This window comes from Myotis myotis, unplaced genomic scaffold (genome assembly GCF_014108235.1).
Source record: "Myotis myotis isolate mMyoMyo1 unplaced genomic scaffold, mMyoMyo1.p scaffold_m19_p_19, whole genome shotgun sequence".
NCBI classification, from domain to species: Eukaryota; Metazoa; Chordata; class Mammalia; order Chiroptera; family Vespertilionidae; genus Myotis; species Myotis myotis.
The window spans coordinates 16,591,964-16,618,414 of record NW_023416323.1 but is presented as its reverse complement, the minus strand read 5'-3'; the positions used below and the strand labels follow the sequence as shown (position 1 = coordinate 16,618,414).

The 26,451-nt window shown below is 50.0% G+C and overlaps 1 protein-coding gene across 3 annotated transcripts; it reads left to right on the top strand.

The window, feature by feature from the left end:
* The first annotated feature begins 1,311 nt into the window (after positions 1-1,311).
* IRF8 (interferon regulatory factor 8) lies at positions 1,312-24,053 on the top strand. Of its 3 annotated transcripts, none has more exons than XM_036346363.1 (9): positions 1,312-1,448; positions 4,839-5,013; positions 8,957-9,140; positions 11,563-11,651; positions 13,012-13,117; positions 14,238-14,285; positions 19,514-19,900; positions 20,897-21,012; positions 21,591-21,767. In XM_036346363.1, exons 2-9 carry the CDS (start codon positions 4,840-4,842, stop codon positions 21,765-21,767), a joined length of 1,281 nt encoding a protein of 426 aa, XP_036202256.1. In that variant the 5' UTR covers positions 1,312-1,448; position 4,839. The 3 variants fall into 3 exon arrangements, with proteins under 3 accessions (XP_036202256.1, XP_036202254.1, XP_036202255.1); XM_036346361.1 differs by having other exon boundaries at positions 14,235-14,285; XM_036346362.1 differs by lacking the exon at positions 1,312-1,448 and having other exon boundaries at positions 4,840-5,013; positions 14,235-14,285; positions 21,591-24,053.
* The last annotated feature ends 2,398 nt before the right edge of the window (positions 24,054-26,451 follow it).

The window sequence follows — 26,451 nt, the reverse complement described above, 5'->3', positions numbered from 1 at the left end:
GGCAATAAAAGTCAATTAAGCCTGCTGGTGTTGCTCAGTGGATAGAGCCCCAGCCCTGGCGCCAAAGGGTCCAGGCTTTGGTTCCTGGTCAAGGGCATGCACCTGGATTGCAGGTTCAATCCCCAGCCCTGGTTGGGGCTCGTAGGGGAGGCAATCAATCCATGTGTCTCTCTTACATTGACGTTTCTCTCTCTCTCTCCTTCCCTCTCTCTCCCCTTCCCTCCCTTCCACTCTCTGTAAAAATCAATGGGGAAAATATTCTTGGTGAGGATTAACAAACAAACCAACAAACCCAAAAGGTCAATTAAGACTCTCATTTTTCTCTAAGACACCCCAGAGCGGAAGAAGGGGAAACATGGCTTTCCCTTCCGTTTCCAGGACTTTCGTTCTCATTTCTTTCAGCAGTGTGTCCCCACTCCGCTTCCAAGTGTATAACACATGCCAGCTCACATCCAGGAGAGCTGGAGACCGAGTCACAGACACACAGCGCCCCCCCCCCCCACACACACACAACTGATTTTCCGGGGGAAATAATTCACGATGAACATTTCCTTAAGTGGACATTCCAGCCTGAACATGCGAAACACTCCTGTTTTAATTTCTGGTCTTCAGAGGATAGTGGTTTCTGACACTTTTTTTTTTTTTTAAGTTGGGCATTTTTCTGCTTTTCTTCTGCCACTCCTGGTCAAGTGCAGGCGACAGGTCTGTATGTGGCCGGTCCTTTCCGCATCTCGGGTGGACTGTTTGTCACCGTCTGGATGTGTTATTAGGGGCTTCATCCGGTTGGGGGTGACCCCGCCCTCCGCCCCCCCCCCCCCCCCCCCCCCCCGCTGCTCTGGGAACTTGGGCCACACTCCATGAGATAACGGCCTCAGGAGGTACTGAGGTCCCTATGCGGGGACGACCGAGTCCGCAGCATTGACCTGTGGACCCACACCTCCTCCTCCGACCCCCCTGGCCATCGGACGCCCACAACCGCCCCACAGCCCTGACCTTCCCCAGTGACCCCCACCTGAGCCCTGACCGCCAGGCAGCGTCTTCATCTCCGCCACCTGACACCCCGTTTTCGCCCTGACATTAAGCTGCGCCGCCGGACGCCCCCGCGGCCCCTCGGGAATTCCGGCGGCCACGCCCGCCCGCCCCGCGCCCCCCCGGACCCCGGCGCCGACCCGGAAGACGCGGGGACCCGAAGGCGCAGCGTGCTTCTTGCAAAGTGATTTCTCGGAAGAAGGCGAGCCAGGAGGGCCACGCCCATTGGGCGGCTCCGGAGGCCTTCGCGCGACCATTGGCTGGCGCGACCGGCGCGTGGCGTGCCGGGCCCGCCCCCGACCTTAAATACGCGCGGGCGCCGGAGCCCGCGGCCGCAGCTCCCGAGCGCGGCGGGCGAGCGTGGGAACGCGGGCGGCGGCACCGAAGGCGGGCGGCGGGCCGGGCGCGCACGGCTGCAGGTAGGTAGCCGGGGCGGGCGGGAGGGGATCAGGCGGCGACCAGGTTCTGCCGGGCCGAGACAGCGGGCACCAATGCAGCTGCCGCCGGTTTCCGAGCCGGCGCTGCCGCTTCCCCCAGTGCCCTGTTTTCTCCCCCCGCAACCCTCTATTTCTCAAGGTCCAAGTCGTTGATCATTATGCGGCTGCCCCTAAATGGCTTTGATGCTAAAAAAAAAAAAATCTCATTTTTCTTAAAATCTGGTTTGCATGGACGACTTTGGAATGGTTCATATAATGAAGGGAAATGTTTACCCTTTACTATAAAACTCCCGTTGTCCCACTCAAATCCCACTACATGGAACGATAGTTGGAGGGTCATAGCGATGAAGCTGTCCAATAACCAGTACTGCTTGTGCGGGTTACCTTGTGAAGGGGCAGACTGGATTTTTTATCCTGATCGATGACAGGTTTTCTGAGTGAGGTTTGAGGTCCTTTGCTTCCACCATAGCCCAGTCTCCCCTGGCAAGAAGTCTGTATGGGGTCACAACTAACAAGACCATTTTTATGTAAAATGTCCCCACGGCAAAGGGCAGACTCTGCGGTGAGAAGATGAAATGTATTGCCCAGAGCCGTGAAGTGCTTCAGGAATGGAAACTAGAGACCGCATGTTCCAGGATTTTAAACGATTCCCCTAACATATGGAGGGATATAACACACTTTTTAAAACCTGTTAGGAGCCAGTCTGAGAGTTTCCTTTTGGATTATGGCACGTTCCTCATTGTAAAGAATTAAGGGTGGTTTAGTTATTTTAGCAAGATTAGGGCCAGAGGGAGACATGGCTTTGATGCTTTTTGGGTCTCCTGGCGGCCAGGGCGGATGCCCAGGGGCCCTGAGAGGTGTGGGAGCAGGCGAGTCCTGCACCACCTGGCAGGTACATCCCGGAATCGGGTTAGTTGGGCCCAGGGCAACCTCTTATCACCTGCCACCTGGGAAGCCTGACCCCCGGACTCATTTATAGGGTAGAGATTAGCTCCAGATAGGACTTGGCCCATAAAAAGAATTATTACCTAAAAATCAAGGAAGAGGAAGTTATAAACATGTGACTGGGCTTATAAAATTTTCCTGGCTCAGCATTTGGTGGAATTAATTTGTTAGTGTTTAATAGATCATTATGGATCTCCATTGTATTAGAATCAGAGGCTTTTAATGCTGCTTAGAATCTTGCAGGTGATCTCATTGAAAATTCAGGCGGGGCTGTCCATGTGCTGAGGTCTTATAATCTAACCATGGTTTTCCCTGCAGAGTGAGTAAAATAAGACCCCTTTGCTGGGGTTGGGGTGCCTTTCTGGGCCTCAGTTTTTCCATTTTTGGACCAAGAGGGGCTGGATTAGATGATTTCTAAAGTTGGTCCAGCTTTTATATTGTATGACTTACTCTCCCTCTTAATGCCAGCTCTCTTACTTTCTCTTCTCTGTTCTTTTCCTCATAAATCACCAAGAGAGTTGTCTGTAACTATTTTGGGGTTATAAATCCATTAAAAATCCCTCCAAGAAGGTGGTGATCACTTTCTGGAAAAATTCCCATACAAACAAAATACTGCTTTTCATTTCAGGATGCTCCTGGAACATGAACTCTAGTGTATGAACCTTGTACTAAGGGGGTGAGCAAAATGCTAGTGAGCAGGAACGTGTCCTTCAATAGACAGATCCACAGACACCTTTCTCTTGTGCTCTGGCCCCGCTCCCTGTCCCCCACACAGCTCCTTCCTCAAGGAGGGGACAGTCTCCCGCCTTTCCAGCAGGAAAGACCCATAGGAATGTGCACCCTGCCAAGTTACTTTCTGGGAGGAACTTGGTGGTGTCGTTTCATTTCTCTCATTAGGTGCTCTTCCCAACTTTGTCCCATGTTTATAATCACAAGGGACTGTTTTAGAATTCGGGGACACGAGCTCCATTCACTTTGTACACGAGGAGAACCTCAGAGAGAGTTTCAAACAGCTCAGCCAGGCCAAGTTAGAGAAAAGCCTTTGGCTGGAGCCTACGGTTTTCAAATTGAAGCCCAATGACCATTCCACACACTTCACCCCTTTTCCATCCACAATGGGGCAGTTGGGGCTATTGTAACCTTTTCATTGGGTGCTCACAGGACCTCACCTCTTTCTCAGGACCTGGATGCACTCTCTGACCCCATAGCCACCTGCAGAACTTTCATAACTTGTTGCTTTATGGACCAGCATGGCTCTAGATGTGACCATATTCTTGGGGACATTATGTCTTGTCACTGCTGATGGTTTCAAACTTGTTTGCCAGAAGAGGTCACATTTTAATCAGAAGAATAGAAATGCCTTTTTTTTTTTTTTGGGTGGGCGTCTGTCCAACTGCCTAGGGGATTCCCACCCCTGTTCTTGTAAACGTGGGCTGAGAGCTGATACAGCATGATTGCTTTCTCTTTTCTTTGTGCTGTGGGGACAGCTGTCTGCTCTGGCAGAATGATCTCCCAAAGGATGTCTTTGGGCACCTTGGGATGGTGAGGTCCCCTGGTTTTGGCATCTTCTGGAAGAGTCTATCTGGGCTAACTTTGTCTGTAGCCACAGCTGATTTCCTCACGCTTGTCTGCTCTCTCCCAGTTGGTCCTGAGGAAGAAAGTTGGGGTAATAATAACATCTGTATTTAGAGAACTCTTCAAAGGTCCAGATGTTTTCTACACATTGTCTGAGCCCTCCTTACAATGATGCCAAGTACTGATAGTTGTCCCCGAGTTTCAGCCAGTGTGGCTGACACTTCAGCGTTAAAAGATGCTCCCAGGCCACCCTGCTGAGAGATGGCGGGATTCGAATGGGACCTGCGCTCTGCCCTTCCCAAACTCATGCTGTTACCACTAAACCAGCTGTGAAGGAACAATCTAGAGGGATAGCCTGAGACTTTCCTCTTTCTTGGAGATCACAAATGTCCCATTTGCTCACAAACACTGGTCAGACTGGGCATCGAGCAATGGAATTGGCTCTTAGAGTGATGGGTGCTCATGGAAGGGGCCTGGAAATGTAAAAGTGACTTTTCCCTATCTCCTGCTCTAAACGGAATGATGCCCTTAGATGTGCCTGAAAGGAAACCTGGGGTAAAAGCTGGAAGGACACAACCAGAACAGTAGGTGGGGCCAACATCTGGGTGAAGGGCAGCTGCCGAGTTCCCAGGGAGCTTTCGGTTTTCATTCGAGGCTCTGAGTCCTGGACCAGGCATTGTCTTCTCAGGGCAGGCGGCCGCAGTCCTGGATCTGCGGGATTCCCCCAGCTGGCACCTGCGTTGCCGCCCTCTGATTTTCCCGTTAGTACTTCTGGGCTGTTAAGTACCTGGGGTGCTGTGATGAATGAGACAGTGCTTGTAATGTCTGAGAATATGTTGTTTTCTTTCTAAGGATGTGTGACCGGAACGGAGGCCGGAGGCTTCGGCAGTGGCTGATTGAGCAAATTGACAGCAACATGTACCCAGGGCTGATTTGGGAAAACGACGAGAAGAGCATGTTCCGGATCCCTTGGAAACACGCTGGCAAACAAGATTATAATCAGGAAGTGGACGCCTCCATTTTCAAGGTAAAGGCTGGGCTTCCCTCCCCTGACCATGAGCCTAGCTTCTGTCTTCCCTCACCAGCTGGTGGAGGTGTTGAGCGACAACTTTTCTTATTTGCTTGAAAATGAATCCAATGTTTAAAAACAAACATTGATTGTGTGCAGAATGTGTCTAAAAAATATACCATGTGATTTTGCAGCTATTATGTGATTTAATCACTTTGAGGTCAGTTGTAGAGTGGTGCCTTTTTTTGGTGAGATTAAGGACACTTTCTTCATTCTTGCAAAGTTGTAACTTCTGGTTGGCAGCGTAGGGTCAGCTCAGTGAGAGAGACACCATCTGTCACTGCTTCCGGGCTGGGTCAGATGGGATGTCCTGCTGCAGGTGCCTAGAAATAGCCTCCTTCCCTTGAGAATAGTGAGCACCCCAAGCACTGAGGGACTTGCTCTTTGGATCTACCAGTTGCACGGTGACTGCCAGCATTGGTTGAGGGTTTGCTCTGTGGCAGGCCTGGCCCCACAGGGTTTGAGTTTTCCTCTCACACAGTCCTCTGCAGGAGGTGCTGTCCTTGTCCTTGTTCTGTAGAGGCACTGAGAGGAGAAGTGACCTGTTTAAGATCTCACAGCTCTTGGATGATGGAGCCAGCATTGAACCCAGGCAGCCCCCCTCTGAGCCCACACTCCCAAGCTCTAGCAGTACTGAGAAACAGAGGTTTCTTGCCATTACACCTATTACACCTAGATTCAGGCCGAGGAGCCAGGAGCCAGGGCAGCGCAGCTCTGCAGCCTAGTGGGTCACCAGAATCCTGTCCCGCACCCCGCCCGCTCCCTGGGGTGCTTCTCTAAGGCTCCAGAAGTGCAGTCTCCATCCCCTGAAGAGATCTGTAGCCCTAGTCAAGGTGAGCCCAGGCTTCCATTTTTGCAAACAGATGCACCACAGGTGGTCTGACTCAGAGCCCGGGTTGCAAACTGCTGCTGCTGCTGTGTGCTGGTTCTGTGGGCATTTGGGCCTTTCCCATCACACTGCTCCCTGCTTCAGCTTATGCCCACAGAACCGGGACAGGGAGGGGACAGTGAGTGATATGGAGGAGGAGTGCAGAGGCTGAGTTGTGAAGGGCCAGAACCAGACCTGAGACCTTGGATGAATGAGGGGAGTGAGGCCCTGCGGGACCCCTTGGCAACACCAGACTCAGCCAGGGATGACTGTCTTCTGACACAAAAAGCCCAAAATGACCAAAGATCATACCTTGCTTGGCCTCAGAGTGGAGCATAAGTAGGTCAGAGTTGGCTTATGAGGCATTTCCGTCCTTCAGTTCTCTTTTTGACCTTTGCAGTGGGGCCACACATGTAGCAATTCTATTAAGTTTGTCACCTGGGGTTGCAGGCCTCTTTGAGAATCGGATGCCAACTACTGGCTCTCTCCAAGGAGAGTGGGCACCTGTGGGTGTTTTGCACTCGCCTTCAAGGGGCCCCATGTGGCCTGCATGCCCAGCAGATGTTTTTTTCCATCAAGGACCCCAGGTCAGGAGCCTGGGTTCTGCCAGGTTTTTGAGCTGCTAGTGCATCCTTTCTTATTCACGGGGGGGGGGGGGGGGGGGGGGGGGGGGGAATGCGGATTCCTCTCTGATAGAGGTTTTTTGCCTTTAGCGTTATGGTGAACTTCTCTTGGGAATGACTCTAGCTAAATTTAAACAGTGCTAGGGTCCACCTGGTCAGCTGGGAGTTCTAGATCAGCGGTTGCCAACCTTTCGGGCCTCACAGACGACCAGTGGTCCGCGGGCCACCGGTTGGCGACCGCTGTTCTAGATTATCAGTGGCTAGCAGCCGGGGCTCCTCAGCTGGGACATCTAAGGCCAGATTGTTCCTGGTTGGGGGTCATCCTGTGCACTGTGGGATATTTGGCAGCATGCCTGACCTTACCGACTAGATGCCAGCAGCACCTGCCCCCCCCACGCGTGACAACCAAAAATGCCTCCGACATTGCCAGACGCTCCCCGGGGCGTGCTCTCCCCTTTCACATTGAGAGCCCCTCAAGGAGCTGACCATGGCCAGGAAGGACAGATTGAAGCAGAAGTGTGGGGTGCTGAGGGCACAGTGGCAGGCTGACCATCAGTAAAACTTCTTCAGGAGGAGAGTAGAGGAGAGTAGAGGGGGCTGGACCCGTAGGCTGCATAACCCCGGCTGGTGGCTTGCTGGAGGAGAAGCAAGGCCGTTCCCTTCCCACTGCTCCCTGCTTCAGCTTCTGCTCTGGGGGTAATGAAATAAAGCCCCAGATTTATGTATCTTATGCAATGTTCTGCATGGCCGTTTCAACAGCGTTGAGAAAAATGTGCAAGATTCCCAATGTTTCCGTTGATTACGCAGTCGCTCAGTGTGGCAATCTGAAATGAGTGTACAATCTCAGCAGGAATGGGGGCGGGAGGGAGACAGGGCGCCCACCCAGAGCTGGGCGGGCCACTGGGAGGGCGACAGCCTGGGCTGGTGAAATACAGGTGGGAAGGAGCCATCTCTGAGTTGCGCTAGCTCACGCCATCCTCGGAGGGGCATTTCTCTGTCCACCAAATGTGCCTGCTGTTGGAAGGAGTCAGTAGGCAGGCCTTGGTGAGATAGAGCCATTTAGGGCTTTTCGGGGAAGTGGAGAACCCTTTCGTTTCATACAAAGACCACCTTTTAAAAATGTCTGAGTTAAAACCAGTTTGTTTTTCTGCCTGTGTAAGTGGGTCTTCAGAATCTACTTATACCAGAGACCCCTTCACTGTCCGCAGGCGTCATCCTGAGGCCGGCTTCATGGTGGGGACCAGAGATGGGAGATTGCAAAGGACATTGGGCGCAGTTTGTACTATCCCTGGTATACTGATGAGGCCCTGATAGCAGCTCATACTTATTTTAAAAAAAGTATTTTGCTTCTTTTTCAGAATGTTCAGGGTAGAAATTGAGTTAAGGGGTTCTTGACAGATCTCCCAGTGGGGTGATATCTTAGAGCCAGCCCGAGAACCCTGGAAAGAACTCAGTGCAGGCTGGAAGCGGGTCTCTGCATTTCATGAGCTCCCAGGGGATTGCCATTAAGTCGAGAACAGCTGGCATTTAATCCCATACAGGGTCACCTCGGAAAGGTACCCCTTGGAATTGCAGTTTCCCAAGCGGGGTTGAGAATTTCCTCTAGCTCTGGTATTATTTTAGGTTGGAAGATTCTGCCTAATGCCAAAGGTTATTTTCACCTGACAGTGGTGACCTAATTGGTGTGTTCTGTATTCCAATTTTGAAATTAAAACTATGTCCCTTCACACCTTTGATTTAAAAAAACAAACAAACAACAGTGCCCCATTCTACCTTTGACCTTAAGTTTCCAGTTTTGCATCTTTGTTCCTAGTTCGGAGTCTAAGGTTTGGAGAGGTCAGAAAACAGAGCTGTGAAAAGCCCAACAGAGTGAGAGACTATTTCATTGCATTTTAAACAGCGCCTGGGGAGGTGGGGGGAAGGCTAGAATAAATGCCAAAATGCAAAACACAATTTCTATTAAAAGTAGCAGGGCAGTCCGTGGATGACCACACTCAGAATTTTTGCAAATGTTTCCTTCTCATGCTAAATTTTCATGCCAGGGGCTGATTAAAAAAACACACACACACAAATTGTTCTTTGTTTTGAACATTCTAGTGAAACCATGTGCACTTCCTCCTTGTGCTACTTGACCTCAAGCTCCTCCTGGCTCGCTGGTCCAGGGAAGGAATTGTGTTGGCCTGAGTTCCAGTTTCAGCTCAGCTGGGAGATCTTGGGGTCCCCTTCCTGGCCTCGGTCTTTTTACTTCTGTCTGAGAAAGTGGTCCGATTGAGGCCTGGAATTCCTTGAATGAGAGTCGATGGCTAAACATGCCTCTCAGGAGGGCGAGCAAGTGCTGGTGGGGACTGTGGCCATGGATGTCTGTGGCCGAGGGGCTGACTGTTTCATGTACTGCTCTCTCTCCTTTCAGGCCTGGGCGGTTTTTAAAGGGAAATTTAAGGAAGGGGACAAAGCTGAACCAGCCACATGGAAGACAAGGCTACGCTGCGCTTTAAACAAGAGTCCAGATTTTGAGGAAGTGACAGACCGGTCCCAGCTGGACATTTCCGAGCCATACAAAGTTTACCGCATCGTCCCAGAGGAAGAGCAAAAATGTAACTATCCTGGATGGGCACTCAGTCCAACGGAAGCTGCCAGGCCCAGGCCGGGGGTGGAAGCCGCCGCCCACAGGGTCTGGGGCAAGGGGTTTTAGCTAAACAAAATAGTTCTCTCCTTTGTATAAGGAATTCTCTTCCCACTGACCTCACCCACCATCTGCTGACCAAGTGGCAGCTTCCAGTTGAGTGAGAGGTGGCGCCGATGGGAGGAAAGGGCGGGAGATTGGGTGGCAGCCAGCTCTGCTGACTTGGAGTGCTGCAGGACATCCCTGGGGTCAGGGATGAGATTGGGCAGGAGCAGGGATCCTCTGACAGTGTGGAAGGAATTCCTTTTGTTTTCTAGCAGCTCTGAGAGGAGGCTAGGGGACCATCAGGTGGACAAAGAAGGGATGGCTGACTAAGGTACAGAGTGAAGTTCTTGAATGAATTTTTGGATGATGACACTGTTAGTTTCGTTGCTATGACTCAACACTGTCAGAGCGTGATCATTGTTTAGGAATTCAGGATGTGATGATTCCTGAAGTTTCTTCCAGCTCTGTAATCCCAGGAAAGCATCTGTGAAGAATTCAAAGCAGGGATAGCAACAACGTGCTGCACATCTCCCAAGGCCCGATACCCATGCTCCGGTCAGACATCACTGATCAACCAGGATGTGTGGAGCTCAGATCTGGCCCCAGAATCCTTTTCAAAGTGGTGTGCTGTGCAGCTGCTATGCATGGGAGCTGGCCCATGAGATAAAATCTAATTGCCACCTCTGGTTTAAAACATTTGTTAACACATTGACTTTCTTAGCCATTAGATGTAGCAGTTAGAATATTGGCATGGCATCCTTTTCTCCTTCAGAGAAGTCCAGTAAGGCCTGAAAGAGATAGAACTCTCTGGTAAGGGCTATGTAGAAATTCTAAGCTTGAGTTCTTCCCACTGTGGGAAGGTTAAAAATGTTGATGGGTAATTTTAAAAAAGTTAAAGTTGTGACCCTAACAAATATATGGTGAACCTGGATCAGAGAGTTACTTGATTCATTAGTGAGGGAACCAGCTCAATGACAAAAATTGTTTGACAGAATATGCCACCCTGGCAGACATGGTCAGTGAAGGGCGAAGGTTGAGCCTGGCCCTACATCACAGTTTGGGAGTTATCTTTTCTGCTGGTCGTTTGTAGCTTAATTGCCTGTACATTAACACCTGGCTTTACTGAGTTTGAAGTCTAATCGATAGTCAGTACGAAGTCAAACAAACTGACCTGGAAAATCAGATGACCCTTAGGGGAGACCTCTTGGATAATCCTCTGGAATGGTTTCAAAAGGCCAGTCATCTTTTTGCTTTATTTCTCAGTTTTGGAAATATGTATATATTTCCAATATATAATTTTTTTTTGTCACCACAAAGTAAATTGTGATTTGAAGTAATGGAGAAGTTTCTCTTACGCCTCTACCCCCAGGAGCAGCCAAGCTTGACCTGGCAGGTGACCCCAACTTGTTTATAGTATAGGGCACAGCCAGCATCACCTGCAAGGGTGGATGTTAAAGAAGCAGGTTCTCAGGGGGGCAAAGAGGCATGGTATTTGCATAAAGTCTACATGGACCCATTCGCCTCTGTACTTCAGTAGTTTGCAAGCTACATTGGGGGTGCCCCACCTGCCCCCTACTTCCCCCATCAACAGCTTCTAAGTGAATTCTTGAATCTATCAAAGTGGAATAAAAGTTCAGCGAGGATGAAACAATAGGCCAATTTTGTAGCTCGCTGGGACTAATGTTATAATACATCTCACACTGATAAAACTTAAACTTCTTCCTGGGGAAGAGGCATAAGAGTGAGGAGGAGACTAGCCTGATCCAGAGAGCTTGTTGTGGAAATGCTCACATGCCTTTAGTGATTCCTGACGAAGGCAGGTTTGAACTGGGCCTGGGTGAGTCTTTGCCGTGCCGTGCGTGTGCGTGGGGGGTGTGTGTGTGTGCAGATGCACACGTGTACTGGTATATTTGGAAAGGCTAAAAGGAGATTTCCTGCCAATTAACTTAAAAAAAAAAAAGAACCTAACCTGCAAACATATTTTGCCAGGAAACCTACAAGTGCCCAGCTTGTAAATTTAACCTCTGCAGGGCGGTAGACACTTGGTGTCAAGGGGCTCTGATACGCATTCATTTGAGATCCCCACAAACAGAGGGAAGAGACCCAAGTGCTCTTTGGCCTCTAAGTGTTAGAAACAACAACAACCAACTTCTCTCTTTTGATTCTGCTGATCAGATGACTGAAGAAGCCTGAGAAAAAAATTTCTCGGCCTTCCCAAACCAGGGAAGATACTGACTTTTATTTCCTTCCACTCAGCATTTAGAAACAAACCACTGATGGCCTCAATGATGGTAGGGATGCCTCAGTGCTCTGGCCACATTTTGTCATGTTTGTCTGCTTTTCCACAGGCAAATTAGGCGTGTCGACTCCTGGCTGTGTGAATGAAGTCACTGAGATGGAATGTGGTCACTCTGAAATTGATGAGCTGATCAAGGAGGTAAGTGGGGCAGTGTTTCCGGAGGTCTGGCTCGACAGCAGAAGGTATTGTTCTTGCTCTACGAAGACATCCAGAGCCTCGGGCTCTCCCAGCAAAGCTTGCCTCTGCCCCGGCAGAGAGAGAACGTGAGGACTGGGCCACCGGTGTGAGGCCAGCCTCCGCCAACCGGTCAGCCCGTTCACCTGGTGTCCAGTCCTTAATCCCAAGGGCTGGGGAGAGTGCTTGCTCTGTGTCAGTGATGCTTCCGCAAGCTCTGGATTTTCATACTTAAACCTTCTGAATGCCAGTCTTTGGTAATGCACCCTATATTTTCGTACCTTCTTAGCATGCTGCAGTGAACAGTATGGGAACTTTCCTACCTGCTTAGGGTTGTCCCTATGGCATGATTATTGTACTAGCTTTTCATGGCTGGTGGGCTGCCTGTCTTCCAGTACACAGCTTTTCATCCTGGATGGGTTAGAACGCCATATAACCAAGCCTGTTAGAATTGTACGTAAAGTCATAGTTAATAGGCTATAAGTAAAGGCTTAATGGGGTCCTAGGCAATGGGTATTTGAATACCAATTTTAGCTCTTTGGGTGCCATTTTCTTCTACCTTTAGCCTTTTAACTATGTTTTTATGGCTATTACAGGGTGGACATTGCATAGCTAAAATAATCCCACACAGCCCTTGTAAAAGGTGGTGGAGGTGCTATATAATTCTTCTTCATTCACATAGCAATGCTAGAATCCTTGGGAGTGGCTTGGTGGTCAGGAAATGCAGATAACAAAATATAATCTACTCTGAGCTGCCTGACTTCTGCACGTGGCAGCTGTTACGTGTCTGGGTGGTCTTTGGCAGCAGATCAGCGGAATTCCTGGTTTCCTGTCACTCCAACAATGTCCCGTTTTCCATGAGGCTTTTCTGCTGACTCAGCGAAGAGAGTGAAATAACAGGATTGGTGCACCAGGATCACAGGAAAAGCAGATTTCAAAAACGTTTCCTCACTGGATTTACCCACCTCCTTTAGGAAAGGGGTCCGAGATGGAGAGTTGAGACATGGTGTATTGAGTGAGATTCACGAAAGCTTGGCAGAGTCCATTCAATGTCAGGGGCGCTGTGGTCCCAGAACCGGCAACAGGCAGTTTCAGGGAAAGGTCAATAAACTTATTATTAAGGGCCCTGAAGAGGCTAGTAATTCAGTGATCGCTGACTATCCTGGTTCTTTCAAGATACAAGTAAAACTTCCCTTTTGTCTTATGAGCTAACGGTGACAATATGGTCTTAGTTAAGCATAAGCCTTTCATCTTTGCAACTCTGGGGTCCTGCTTTGGAAGCCTAGTGACCGTGCTGCTCTCTGTCTTGTTCCCGGTCGCACAGCGTCCTGTGGATGAGTACATGGGGATGGTCAAAAGGAGCCCTTCCCCGCCTGAGGCCTGCAGGAATCAGCTCCTCCCAGACTGGTGGATGCAGCAGCCCAGCGCAGGTGAGGATGGGAGTCCAGACCACTCCCAGTGCTTGGGGGCTGGACGTGTTTGAATGCTTTCAGCCTTATAGCAGCCAGGGTGGTGTGGGGACGGGACGGGGGTACTGCTATGATCCCTATTTTAATGACGGTGACTGCCTCCCAGGAAGGCACATGTGTCCTTCCCATAGGAGGTGTCTGCTTCCCGCGCAGCTCCTGGGGACGCCAGAGGGGAGGGAGTGCAGTGAACGTCTCCGGACCAGAGGGTATTCACAGCTCTGGGCCATGTTAGGCCTGTACGGCCCTCCATCCAGTTTCTTCAGACATTAGGGACCTCTCAGAGCCAAGCACGGCCCAGAGCGGCGGCTGGAGAGCAGGGGAGCCCCAGAACGGGCACTTGCTCGCTCAGAGCCCTGGATTTGAGTCCCCTGTCAGAAGTTGCATATCGTATACAAGGCTCAGTTTCCTCATGACAAATGGAGACACCAGGACTGACCCTACAGGGTCTGGAAGCTAAATGAGGCATTCACCCTCTTATTAGCTCCTGATGACCCGCGCCCTGCACCACTGCTTGAAATGACCCTCCCTCCGGGAGCATGAGTGCCTTTGCTCCCTTACTTGGCCTCTCCCCCACTGTCCCCTGTGGGAGACCAGGAGGCGGTCGCTAGCCTAATGGGCCTCAACGGTTGTGGGTGTGGGGTGGTGTCAAATCAGGGGCCCTGGAGAGCCCCCCCTCCCTGTGCCAGCGGCACCTCTGAGAAAGCTAGCTTGGGCCGGGCTCCCCTTCAAGTCAAGCCCTGGCTGGTGGACACGCAGTCCCCCGGTATTTTGGGAGCAGGGGGAAGGAAGCGCGGCCCCACAATGTCACACTGACACATGGTCAGAAATCCCACAGCACAGAGGAAGTCTCCCCCCTCCATGCTGGTTGGGTTGAGGTCTGGTTTTCTGCGTTTATGAAACATAGGTCGCCGCACTGAGAGGGAAAAACACCGAATTCAGCGGAAGCCTGTGGCAGGGCCTCAGGAGCACGCCATATGCGGCTTTTTAAGAAACTTTTGGAGAGGGGGAGCATGTGGGTTGCTTCCCCTGCACACAACTGAGTGTGGCTGGATCTGAGTCTGCTTTTCTCTTCCTCCAGCAGGCTTGCCGCTGGTGCCGGGTTACGCCGCCTATGATGCACAGCATTCAGGTACGAAGTGCTCTGGGCCAGGCCGGGTGGGGGGCACTCTGAAGACAAAACTCGAAGGACCTGTGTGGGTTCTTGAGGGCCCCTGGATGAGCATGATCTGGTGTCAGAAATCGGGCACCTGATTCCTCCTTTTCACTGTTTGGTTTGGGAGTGAGCAAGTGGCTGGCCTCTTTGAGAGTCTTCTTGGACTAGACCAACAAATAGATCCAAAGAGCTCTTTGCAGGTGTAACTATATGGGAGAAAGAGTGTGGGGACAGATACACTCAAGGCCCAGCTCTGCCCCTGTCATGTGACCCCAGGCAAAGTAATTGAACCACTTGGGACCTCAGGCTTCTCCTCTGTAGAGTAGGGACAACAGTAGCAACTACCTCATGGGAATGTTGTGAGGGTCAAACACAGTGTTACTAAAACTTTCTGGTAGGGACATATTGGTCAAGGGATGTCACCAGTGACAGTTTGTTTTACTTTCTCCCACCTAAGTTTATAACAATAACAATGCTAATAACGATAATGGTGGCGATGATGCTGGTGATGATGGTGGTTATGATGGTGATGATGGTAATGATGGTGAGGGTGATGGTAATGATGGTGAGGGTGATGATGGTGATAAAGATGATGGTGGTGATGATGTTGGTGGTGATGGTGGTGATGATGATGGTAATGATGGTGATAAAGATGATGGTGGTGATGATGTTGGTGGTGATGGTGGTGATGATGATGGTAATGATGGTGATAAAGATGATGGTGGTGATGATGTTGGTCGTGATGGCGGTGGTGATGGTGGTGATGATGATGGTAATGATGGTGATGGTAATGATGGTGATAAAGATGATGATGGTGGTGATGATGTTGGTGGAGATGGTGGTGATGATGATGGTGGTGGCTGACATTAGTGAATGCTAACTGGGTCCAGGATCATCAGTGAGACTTTCATGGCCTGATCTCATCATCACTTTCCACCACCCCTAGGTAGGTGCTGTTATTTCCGTTTCACCAGCTCAGAAACCCCTGGTCACAACACTTGTCGGCCACAGAGTGGGGTGTGGCCCCAGGCTGTTCCATCCCTGCTCCTGCCCCAGATGACAGAGGTGGTCGCTGTGCCACATTGTTGTCTAATTACATTGGGGACTCAGACCGTGTTCCTGCCAGCGGCTCCTGGAATTTACATTCAGGCTCGTTGATGGCGTCTTCAGAGCAAAGGAAGCTGGTGCCTTCCCCCAAAGCGGCAGGTTCTGTGAGAAGGGAGCAGCCTGCCTCATTAAGATGGGCCACATAATGTTGGGGCCGGGGACCCGAGGCCTCCTGGCACAGAGGGGGAAACGGGGTGCAGAGAGAAGGGTCTTGACCACGGCCCTCATGGGATGAGTGTTTTTGGGTGGATAGAGGTAGGGTCTCACCCAGGCAAGAAAATTTTAAAGCAAACGATGCTCCCATTCATCGAGCCCTTGCCCATTGCACAGCGGCCCTGGGAGCTGGGGACTGTTATAATTCTGGCTTCACAGATGAGGAAACTGAGGCTTAGTGGTTAAATCTCTCATCTCAGATCACACAGCTGGTAAATGGGGTTGCCGGCTTCAAACCCAGGCATCTGGCTTCAAGTCTGTTTTTAGATTTATGCTGGGCAGCCACCATGCTCACCAGAAGCTCAGCTCCTAGAGGCCCTGGGTCATGGGACCGGGCCTTTGACCTGGTTAGCTCTGGGCTATGGCCCCGGGAGTCTGCTGACCGGCGCTTCCCGGGGGCAGGAGAGCAGTCTGGCACATGCTGCAGTGTCTGGGCGAGCAGACATGGTCTGAGGAGGAAGCGTCCTCAGTTATTCCAGAGCTGTCTCAGCACACAGCAGGTGGAATGACTCGCAAAGAGAATCCTACACCGTTCCCCTAGAACAGTGGTTCTCAACCTTCCTAACGCCGCAGCCCTTTAATACAGTTCCTCATGTTGTGGTGACCCCAATTTCATTGTTACAAATTGAACATAATTAAAGCATAGTGGTTAATCACAAAAACAATATGTAATTATATATGTGTTTTCCGATGGTCTTAGGCGACCCCTGTGAAAGGGTCGTTCGACCCCCAAAGGGGTCGCGACCCACAGGTTGAGAACCGCTGCTCTGGAAGTTGTGGACTTCGGTACCTCTGCTCGGTTCACACAACCCCTCCCCCCATGTAAATAAGTTGTCAGGGGCCCCCAGTTCTTACCCCTATAGGGACAGGTAATATAATGGTGAAGTGTCAGGAGAAGGACAACAGGGAGTGGCAGAGACTGTGGCAAAGTGGAGGGGCCACCCTCCTCTGGGCTGCTTGTGGTTCCTGCCCAGTGGACTCACAGACCCAGCCAGGCTCAATTTTCCCATTTTCTTAGAACCAGAGGTCTGAATTTTTAGGTGAAATTTTCCCATATAGAAGGCTGGCAGCAAATTTGTGTTAGCAACACCTCACTGTGCTGGTGGATCCAAACATGTCTGTGGCTGCTGTTTGTGCTCTTAACTGTATGTATTTGAAATAATCGGGGTGAAGTACAGTGTTTGAAACTGACTGTGTGACTTGGAGCTTAAGAATACAGATGTTGTGCCCTGGCTGGGATGGGTCAGTTGGTTGAGCATTGTTCCATGCACCGAAAGATCACTGGTTCAATTCCCAGTCAGGACACATACCCAGGTTGCGGTTCGATCCCCAGTCAGGGTGGTTATGGGAAGCAACTAATGAGTGTTTCTCTCTCTCTCTCCCTCTCCCTTTCTCTTTCTCTCTCTCAAATCAATTAAAAAAAAAAAAAAAAAGAACTCAGATGTGGAGCCAGTCTGCTAGGGAGGGAGTGCATCCAGGCTCCTCAATTAGCAATCGTGCCATTGACAACAATCACCTTAACCTGTCTATGACTCAGTTTTCTCACCTGAAAAATGGGTATAATTTTAATAGTCTCTACCTCATGGGATTGTTGTGAGGATTAAATGTGCTAATAGGTCTAAAGCACTGGGAACAGCACTTGGGATGTGCTGTGTAGACCAGGGACTGTGGCTTATAACTTCAGGGGTCTCATCTATATAGCTAATCTTTTGTCCTATTACCCCAATTTATTTAATAACCACTTATACGGTGCTGACATATGCTAAGTACAAATGCAAGCTCATTTAATCCTCACAGTAACCCAGTGAAGTGGGAGTATTATTATCTCCACTTTGCTGATGGAGAAACTGTGGCACAGAGTAGGGAAGCCGCTGCCCAAGGTCACACAGCTGGGATAATGCATCAGGCAGTGGGTTCCAGAGTGTGAGCTCTGCTGCCACTACGGTCAGACTGTCCCCTGGCAGGGCCGTCCTTGGTGAGTGGGTGGATGTAACGGGAGCAGGACAGGGTTGCAGCGTCCTGCAACCTTAGGATTGCGAAGGGCTGGACTGAGTAACTGGAGGCCCTTGGTGAGTGGCTTCTGCTCTGTGGGTCTCCACTGCTTGCCTGTAGGGCACGGTGAGCCATGGCTCAGGCCCTTCTGGCTTGAATCTCCTCTGAACCTAAGCTGTCCCCTGGCGTTGGGGTCACTAGGACAGCCCTGCCTGGACATCTGGCTCACCTTGTCCGTTGCTCCTGAAGTTCATACAGCAAGAGACACTAGCGTGAAATAAGGCCACAGCCATGACAGGGCAAAGGGGCAGAGTGGCGGCAGAGTCATCTGGTGTGTTTCATCCATTGGGACAAAGTTCAGAATTGTTTCAGAGTGAAGGAAGTGGAATGTGTCAAGTCATCAGGCGATGCGGACATGGCAGACTTGGAGGTGGGAGGATGGTGAGTGGGGGTAATGAGACAGGGAGTCGGATGCTAGTGTTGCTTCTTACCTGCTGGGTGACTCCACCTGGGCCTTAGTTTCCCCAAATATCAAATAAGTGAGTTGGACTGGAGCCCCTGCAGCTCTGATTCCCGGCCCTGTGTGAGTCTAGACTGCCATTAACGCCAGCGTGGGAGGAAATGGAGCCTGTGAACTACAGTGGGGAGTCTTAGTATTTGACTGAGCAAATGATTCTTGAGCAAAGCCCGTAGGAGCGTCCAGGGAATTGTAAGTGCACAGCAGCACGAACCCAGCTGAGGTAGGTGGCCCCCACAAGGCTGCCCCTGACGGTTGTGCACGGTTGTGCACGGTTGTGCAGGGGGCACCATGGAGTTGGGCAGCTCACAGCTCATGTGGCTCAAGGGATCAGCCCCAGATTGGTCTTAAAGGGTTCCCGAAACTCACCAAGCTCATTGATAGTGCATGTAATTCTCATAATTTAAGGCTATTAAAATGCAGATTTCTCTAGGAGTATCCCTGAATTGAGCTGTTGTCTTTATTCCTACCTTAATTTAGAGGTTCCCAAACTTTAGACACTTGAGCCCCATTTTCACACTTTGGTTTTCATATCTGGGTACCCCCTGGACTATCATGAATGTCCTGTTTTTCTCAATCTTACTTTTTAAAACTTAAATTTACTGTAAAATGGGGGCCATCTGTCATTACCTGGGAAGGAGAACCAGCGTCACTGCTATAAGTAGGAAGTCAGGAGGTCAAAGCACATTCATTGAAGACCAGATATTCTGTTTAGAGATTCTGGCCAAAGCCTGCCCCTTGGTTAGAGGGAGGTTGTCAGCATGAGTGTTAAAGATCTGCCGGCACCAAAGCGGGGCTTTGCTTCTCGGTGATCAGAGATTGAGAGCATAGACATACATGTATTGTACACGGTTGCCTAGCTATATAGCTGTATATACTCTAGAACAATGTAGCCTGTTGTCTATGTTCATAATGGAAGGATATGCTAGGTCTGAATTCAAGGTTAGTGAAAATAAAGAGATATCTTTTTTCTTGACAAATTCACAGTCCCCTGGATTTCACATTAAGAATCGATGTTACATCTTATAACATAGCAGTGCCTGTGAGGGGGAGCCAGTTTCCTAGGAAAGTAAGTTGTCAAAACCTCGTCACTCTCAGCCGTCAGGCCTTCCCAGCGGTAGGGAGCGCACTGTAATGGTTTTCTATATTTGGAATCATTGGTTTCCTTAGCAATTCTGTGTACTTATTCAGGCTTATAAAATTATTATTTCTAGAAAGAGTGCATGAACTTCCCAGAATGCCAGAAAGGTCCTGGACACACAGACAGTTAGGCTCCCCCAGTTTGGGAGGAAGAAAGGCTCTGGACATTTCCCCAGGAAGGACCAGGGAACCCCCTTCCCCTCAGCCCCTGACCTGTCCCCCCCTTTCCCCACAGTCTTCTCCCAGATGGTCATCAGCTTCTACTACGGGGGCAAGCTGGTGGGCCAGACCACCACCACCTGCCCCGAGGGCTGCTGCCTGTCCCTGAGCCAGCCGGGCCTGCCCAGCACCAAGCTGTATGGGCCGGAGGGCCTGGAGCTGGTGCGCTTCCCGCCTGCGGACACCATCCCCAGCGAGCGGCAGAGGCAGGTGACGCGGAAGCTGTTCGGGCACCTGGAGCGAGGCGTGGTGCTGCACAGTAACCGGCAGGGCGTGCTGGTCAAGCGGCTGTGCCAGGGCCGCGTGTTCTACAGCGGCAACGCCGTGCAGTGCAAGGACAGGCCCAACAAGCTGGAGCGCGACGAGGTGGTCAAGGTCTTCGACACCAGTCAGTTCTTCCGAGGTCTGTACACTGTCACCTTGCTGCCTGTGTCTTTTTCCCCCCCTAAATACATTTTTATTGATTTCAGAAAGAAAGGGAGAGGGACTGAGAGATAGAAGCATCAATGATGAGAGAGAATCATTGATCAGCTGCCTCCTGTACGCCCCACACTGAGGATCGAGCCTGCAACCCAGGCACGTGCCCTAACTGGGAATCGAACTGTGACCTCCTGGTTCACAAGTCGACGCTCAACCACTGAGCCACGCCGGCTGGGCTGCTGCCTGTATCTTAAAGATCACGCCTTCTTCCCAGGGCCATTTGTCGCCCACAGTCCCCATGGGGATATGTAGGGGCTAGAGGCACAGCTGCAGCAGGGGCGCCCCCTGTACTTGAATTCTGCTCTGCACTTCTTTTGCTGAGCGACCCTGGGGAAACCTCTCCGTGCCTGGACTTCCGGCTTGTAGAATGGGAGGAGCGTACAGCAGCTTCCTCGCACAGCTGTTGGGAGCATTAGGAACTTAGCACCTTGCAGCTCTGTATGGACCGTCCCTACACCCCGGGAGCTGGTTAGAAAGCATTTCTTTCCATGTGCCTTTGGGGCAGAATCTGCATCTTGGCCAGGCCCCAGGGGTTTGTGTGTGGACCTTGTAAACACTGAGTCCTCGGGACCACGCCCCCACACAGAAGTGCTGCACATCAGCCATGGTATTCTGGGAGGCGTATAATTAGCTTCCCACTGTGTGTGTTCCTCCTGGAGGTCAGGGTGTCCGAAACCAATCAGTCAGGCTGCCTACAGCACTGCCTGGGAACCCTTCTCTGTGCTCCAAAGCTCTCTGCTTCTCTCCCTCTTCCAGCCAGGAGCTAGTGGCACAGCCCTCCTGCCTCCTGGCCTGAGGACTCCTGGAGGCCTCCTGGAGAAGGGGCCCTGGCCAGGTGGGCGAGGTAGCATGTGTGAGCTCAGGTGTGAAAGCACCGAGGAGTTGCAAACACCCGTCCTTCCTCCTCGTGTCTTTCCAGAGCTGCAGCACTTCTACAACAACCAGAGCCGGCTCCCCGACAGCAGGGTGGTGCTGTGCTTCGGAGAGGAGTTTCCAGATATGACCCCATTGCGCTCCAAGCTCATCCTCGTGCAGGTAAGAACAGGCAGCTTCAGGGCTTGTGGCCAGATCTCCCAGACCACACATCGGGACCCAGCTTATTCTTGGGCGGAAGGGACTGGGGTGCTCCACTTGTGTGCAGGGGCAGGCCTGGCGAGACCTTCACGTGGCAGCAATGGATTCTTGCCACTGCCGAGCCATCTCCTGCTCCAGGACTCTCACAATCTGTGTGTCTCCCCTGCCCTTTCTTTGTTTGGTTTGTTTTTCAAAATCAAAACCTCCTTTCCAGAAGGATTCCACCCTGCCTTAAGGCCTAGGTGACCTTAATAAGGGTTTTACAAGCCCTTATTTAACCGTCGTCCAAGGAATGCAGCTCTAATAGTGGAGTTCTGGACACTGGCTAGCCAAGTGGGGGACAATATTGAAAAAACATACATAGGAATCTTTGTAGGGATACTGCTTTCCCCTTCTTTGCATCTCCTTATTCGGGGTTCATTCATTTGGGACTCAAAGGCTAGCTTTAGACGGGAGTAATCAAAGAATCTGGCTAAGGTCAAAGGAAGCCCCACCTCACTTCCCATCTCCAACTCTGACCTTGTGCACCATCCCTCTAGATTGAGCAACTCTATGTCCGGCAGCTGGTGGAAGAAGCTATGAAGACCTGTGGTGCTGGGTCCATGATGCAGGCTCCCGAGGAGCCCCAGCCAGACCAGGTCTTCCGGATGTTTCCAGATATTTGTGCCTCCCACCAGAGACCCTTTTTCAGAGAAAACCAACAGATCACAGTTTAAGTCTCTCTCTTGGGCACCCCACCCCGCCCACATCTCATAGTTCATTATTACAATTACTGTTGTAATTATTTAAGGATATAGATCCCTCTGACCTGGGGTGGGATGCCTCCCTCTGCTCTTAATTTAGTAAGGGCATTCTCTGAGGGCTCCACGTTCAAAGCGAAGTTGTGTCCAAATTCTCTCGTTCAGATGTAAACATTGAAGCCCACACCAAGTGGTCTGCATGGTGTAACTAGAACCTCTGATTAAAACGTTTGTTTCCTGTATTGTCCCCTAATTATCATTAGTTGCTGTGATCCTTCAGCATTTTGGGATCATTGATATTTCCCCAGGCTTTCGTTCACTTTGACTAGCACATAGTTGCTTGCAGTAAAGAAATCTGGGGATCAACTTGTGAAGACAAGTCTGCTTTTCGTCTTTATCTTTTGTTAGAGCTATAGATTTATGATTTCATGTGCTTGATTCGATGTGAGGTGCTTTTGTACTTTTAAGCATATTGGTAAGATTTAAAAATACATTAACAAGTACTTTAATAAGTATTATTAAGCTTCCCTTTAATAAGTGAAAGCAAGCGCTCTTGGCGAGTTTGGAGAACGTACATTCTTCCCAGAATCCGGTGCTAGGAAAGCGTTTCCGTCACCGTGCAGCCTGGTGTGTTCTGATTTGCAGGCCGTGGGAGGTTTCCCTTCGGCACGTTGTTGCAGGAAGCTTAGAGCTAAAGGTATTTTTTCATTTCTGCAATGAAGTCATCCCAGATAACCTCTCCGGCTGCTTCTTTCTAAATGGGTTTGACCTGTTTTTAAAATATTTGTAATTTTAATTGTCCAATTATAAACTGCTTTGCAGCTTTTCGTTCCCCCCCTTCTTTCCATAAAGTGGGCAGGACAGAAAGCACGCGTTCAAAATAAAGGGCGTCCCCCCGCCAAATGTCTGCACACTTTAACAGCTGACAGCTCAATTGCTGTTTCTTTCTTTTCATATTTAACCCATTGGAATTAATAATTATTCAAAGTGTGTCTACATTTTTGGGGGACACCCTGTATAATTGTGGATTTTATGAGCCTTTTGCTTGTACCTCGATTCAGTCACTCCACTCACCAGCCGGTGGTGTTGAGTGTGAAGCCATGGCTAGAGTGGATTGGGGATGTGGACGACACATGTTACCTGTCACCACTACACTGGTCTTGGGGTGAGCTGTGGCTGGGGGAATGCCTTCTCCCATCGCTACCACTCCTCCACGCCCCCACTGCACACCAAATTCTTCAGAAGAGCCATCTAGTGGGATTTCCATGGAGAAGTCCCAGTTTAATGCTGATGCTAATCAAAAGCCAGGGACAGAAGGCTGAAACCAATGGCCTGGCTTAACAGAGAGGGCAGTTCAGGCTACCTCAGACCCTCCAGTGAGCAGTAAACCACATCCACAACCTGCTAAACTGCTTTCAGGATCAAAGAGCACTTGAACATTTTTTTTTTTCTAAATAAGTGTTGTATTTTGCCAGGTTGGGGTGCCTCTTGTCTGTGTGGCCCCTGTGTGCTGCACCGGACCTGGCAGAGATTGGCACCCATGCATGTGGGGAGCGCCTGCCCCACTTCTTGGTGGTGCAATTTGCTGGTCTGGCAGAGTCAGTCCCACCGTGGATGCACCAGGCGGGTTTGGGGGTTGGGAGGGCGCGGTTGCTTTGCTTCCACTTTCTTGGGGGTGGGGAGAAGCATCTTTTCTGTATTCTTTTCCCTTTGTCACACTGCCTGGGTCATCACCACCCCTGACTCAGAATCTTACCATGAAAGGACATGTCACCCCATCGATGTGAAACACTCACATCGAATGTGAAGAAATGGGAAGAGTTGGAATTTGAGGGACAAATTGCCCCCGCTCAGCCAATCTGGTGGCCTTGAATAACAAAAGTCCCCGATTTAAAATCTGAAAGGCCAAAGAATGCCTGTTTATTTCCCCCCATTATTGCTGCGAGGGTGATGCAGGTGTAGCACTAGCCAGCTTAACAATTACAGGGCCTTCGGATGTGCCGGAATTCACGCGGGCACATAGGAAAACTTCAGTAAAAGTGGCTCTTCGCCTTTGGCCAACCAAGTGAGCATTACAGTTTTAAGGATAACAGCTCTTTTCTGAAATTTGGTGAGATACTGGTGGATAGGCTTTAGTTTGTAGCTCAACTGAATGTCAAAATATACATCTTTAATATGCAGGATGAATATTTATTTTTGTATGCATTTAAAAATATGTTGATCTCCTTTATTCTTTATTAAAATAAAGTGCTCTTTTTTAAAGCTGATGTGTGCTCTGTTTTTTTTGTTTAAGTTACTGTTCAATATGTTATCATTTTCACTAGGTTCTAGGTACTGTAAAGGGGGAATTAAAAAATAACACCACACTGTGATTTTAAGAATGCTTTGCTTGTTTGTTTTTCACTCATCCCCAGGAAAATAGAAAAACTATACGGATACTTGCAGATCATGTAGAATTTCCTGGAGAAATGTGGGGCACACCCTGTTTCTACTAAAACTGAGGGCCTATTTGGGGTTCTGTGAACTGACTGATGACTGCAGAGGGTGTGGAGGTAGTAGGAGGCTGGCATTGGTAGCAGCACTTCCTGGAAGCTGCTGGAAATGAGTTGTAGGAGGGCCTCCTGGGTTGGGTCAACTACATGTGATGGGACTGTGAATCCTTTCATTCATACACATGCTCATTGCACTGTCCTGGGACCAGAGTGGGGACACAAGGGACCCAGTTTGCTTCTAGTTTAATGGGACATGCCTGTTGAACAACCCAGCAAAAATTGTCAATTGCGGGGAGGCACAGGCTCCGGCCAACCCAGGTAGAGAGATGGTACCCAACACACTCATCTCCATGGCAATGGGTATGACCTCTCCAGCCTCAGATGAGCCCAGGGCGACTGGGGCTGTTCTTATTCTCAGGTTATAGATGAGGAAACCGAGGCACGGCCCATGTTTGACTGACTGCGGGTCAGGTCTGAGAGGCTTTCTGACAACACTTTGCTGCCGTGCTGAAGCCTCCTAGCTGATAACACCACATGGGAAAGGCAGCAGCTGGGCAAACCGCTGCCTTTCCCAGAAATCTTTGCAGTGAGTCATGTTCATTCCCGAATGCTGCAAGTAGGAATTTTGTTTATAAGCAAGCCTGTGCGTCCATCTGGCCTGCGAATTCGGGACCAACTTGATGAAGTCTGCCTCTCCCCAGAGTTCAACACCCTTGTGCCGATAGTTGGCAAATTCTTCCCACTTAGCTTCTTACAGCATCCTGGGAGGGCGAGGAGGGAATGCAGGGATAAGATGCATCAGGAGTAACCAGAAGTTCTAGAAAATGCTGTTAGGACCATATATGTGAATTAGCTTCTGAGAGGTTGACTTCTCCAGGACCTGAGGGGCAGCTGGTGGGAACGGGCTGATGAGACATGCTGGGAAATAAACGGCGTCCACTCTTTGTACTTGAAAACATTCAAAGGAATGAAGGTATTTCAACAGTTACTTTCTGAGTGCCATTTAGCGCATTAACTCCGGCAAAATACATCTAAAATGGGAAATTTTTTGTTTTCTTTGCAATGTCCAGATGGATTGAGATGGTGACCCCAGGGGTTAGCATCCAGGGGCTCTGCTGGGCCCTCAGAATCCTGGGAGAATTTTGCCGAAGGGCAGGCATTCCAGTGAACTACAGGGATAATTCTCTTCACAAAGAAGCAATTGTGGGAACTTAACTTGTGTGAATGATTCAGGATCTCCACAATAGAAAGTTTCATAACTCAATTACCCAGAAATATTCAGAAAGTCTTTCTAAAGAATTATCTATAATTAATGACTGTAATTGTGACAGCTCAGTAGGCTGGGAGTGAGGGAGGGGGTGCTTTCTCAGTGGAAAGACTGGCTGCTTTTACTAGAAGTAGGAGGGAAGCAGCAAACATCGTGACCCACTCATAATCTATACCTCCTTCTTGGACAGGTGCACAGTACAGCAGCATGTTAAAAGGTCTCACTCATGGTCAGACTCTTATTTAATTCAATGTTTCCCAAAGTCATTTGCTCTAATGTTATGCCTTGCAATGTAGCTATAGATGAGTGGTGCCTAACTGTGCATATTTCTATCCTGCTCTTATTGGCCTGTCTTTCGGTCTAAATGGAGTCTGCCAGGGTGGGGATGGCTTCACTCATCTCTTTCTGTGTAATAAAATACCCCCAAACTTAGGGGCATAGAAACATTGTATTTTGCTCATGGATTCTGTGGGCCAGAATTTAGACAGAGTATGATGGTGTTGGCTATTCTCTATTCCATAATGTCTGCAGCCTTCCCTGGGAAAACTTGAATGGTTGAGGATGACTGGAGTGCCTGGGGGTGGAATCACTTGAAGCCCTTTTCATCCATATGTCTGTTGCTTGGGCCAGGAGGACTGGAAGGCTGGGCACAGCTGGAATGTTGACACGTGGTCTCTTCATGTATTTCGGGCTTCCTCACAATATGGCGGCCTTGAGGGGAGACCAATGGAGAAAGAAGAAGCTGAAAGTCTGTCTATAGTCTGGCCTCAAACTCCATTTAGCCTCACTTCTGCCACACACTATTGATCAAAGCAGTCACAGACTGCCCAGATTCAGAACAGGCTGAGCCCCCACCCTCTGATGATAGGAGTGTCAAGGAATTTGCAGTCATATTTTAAAA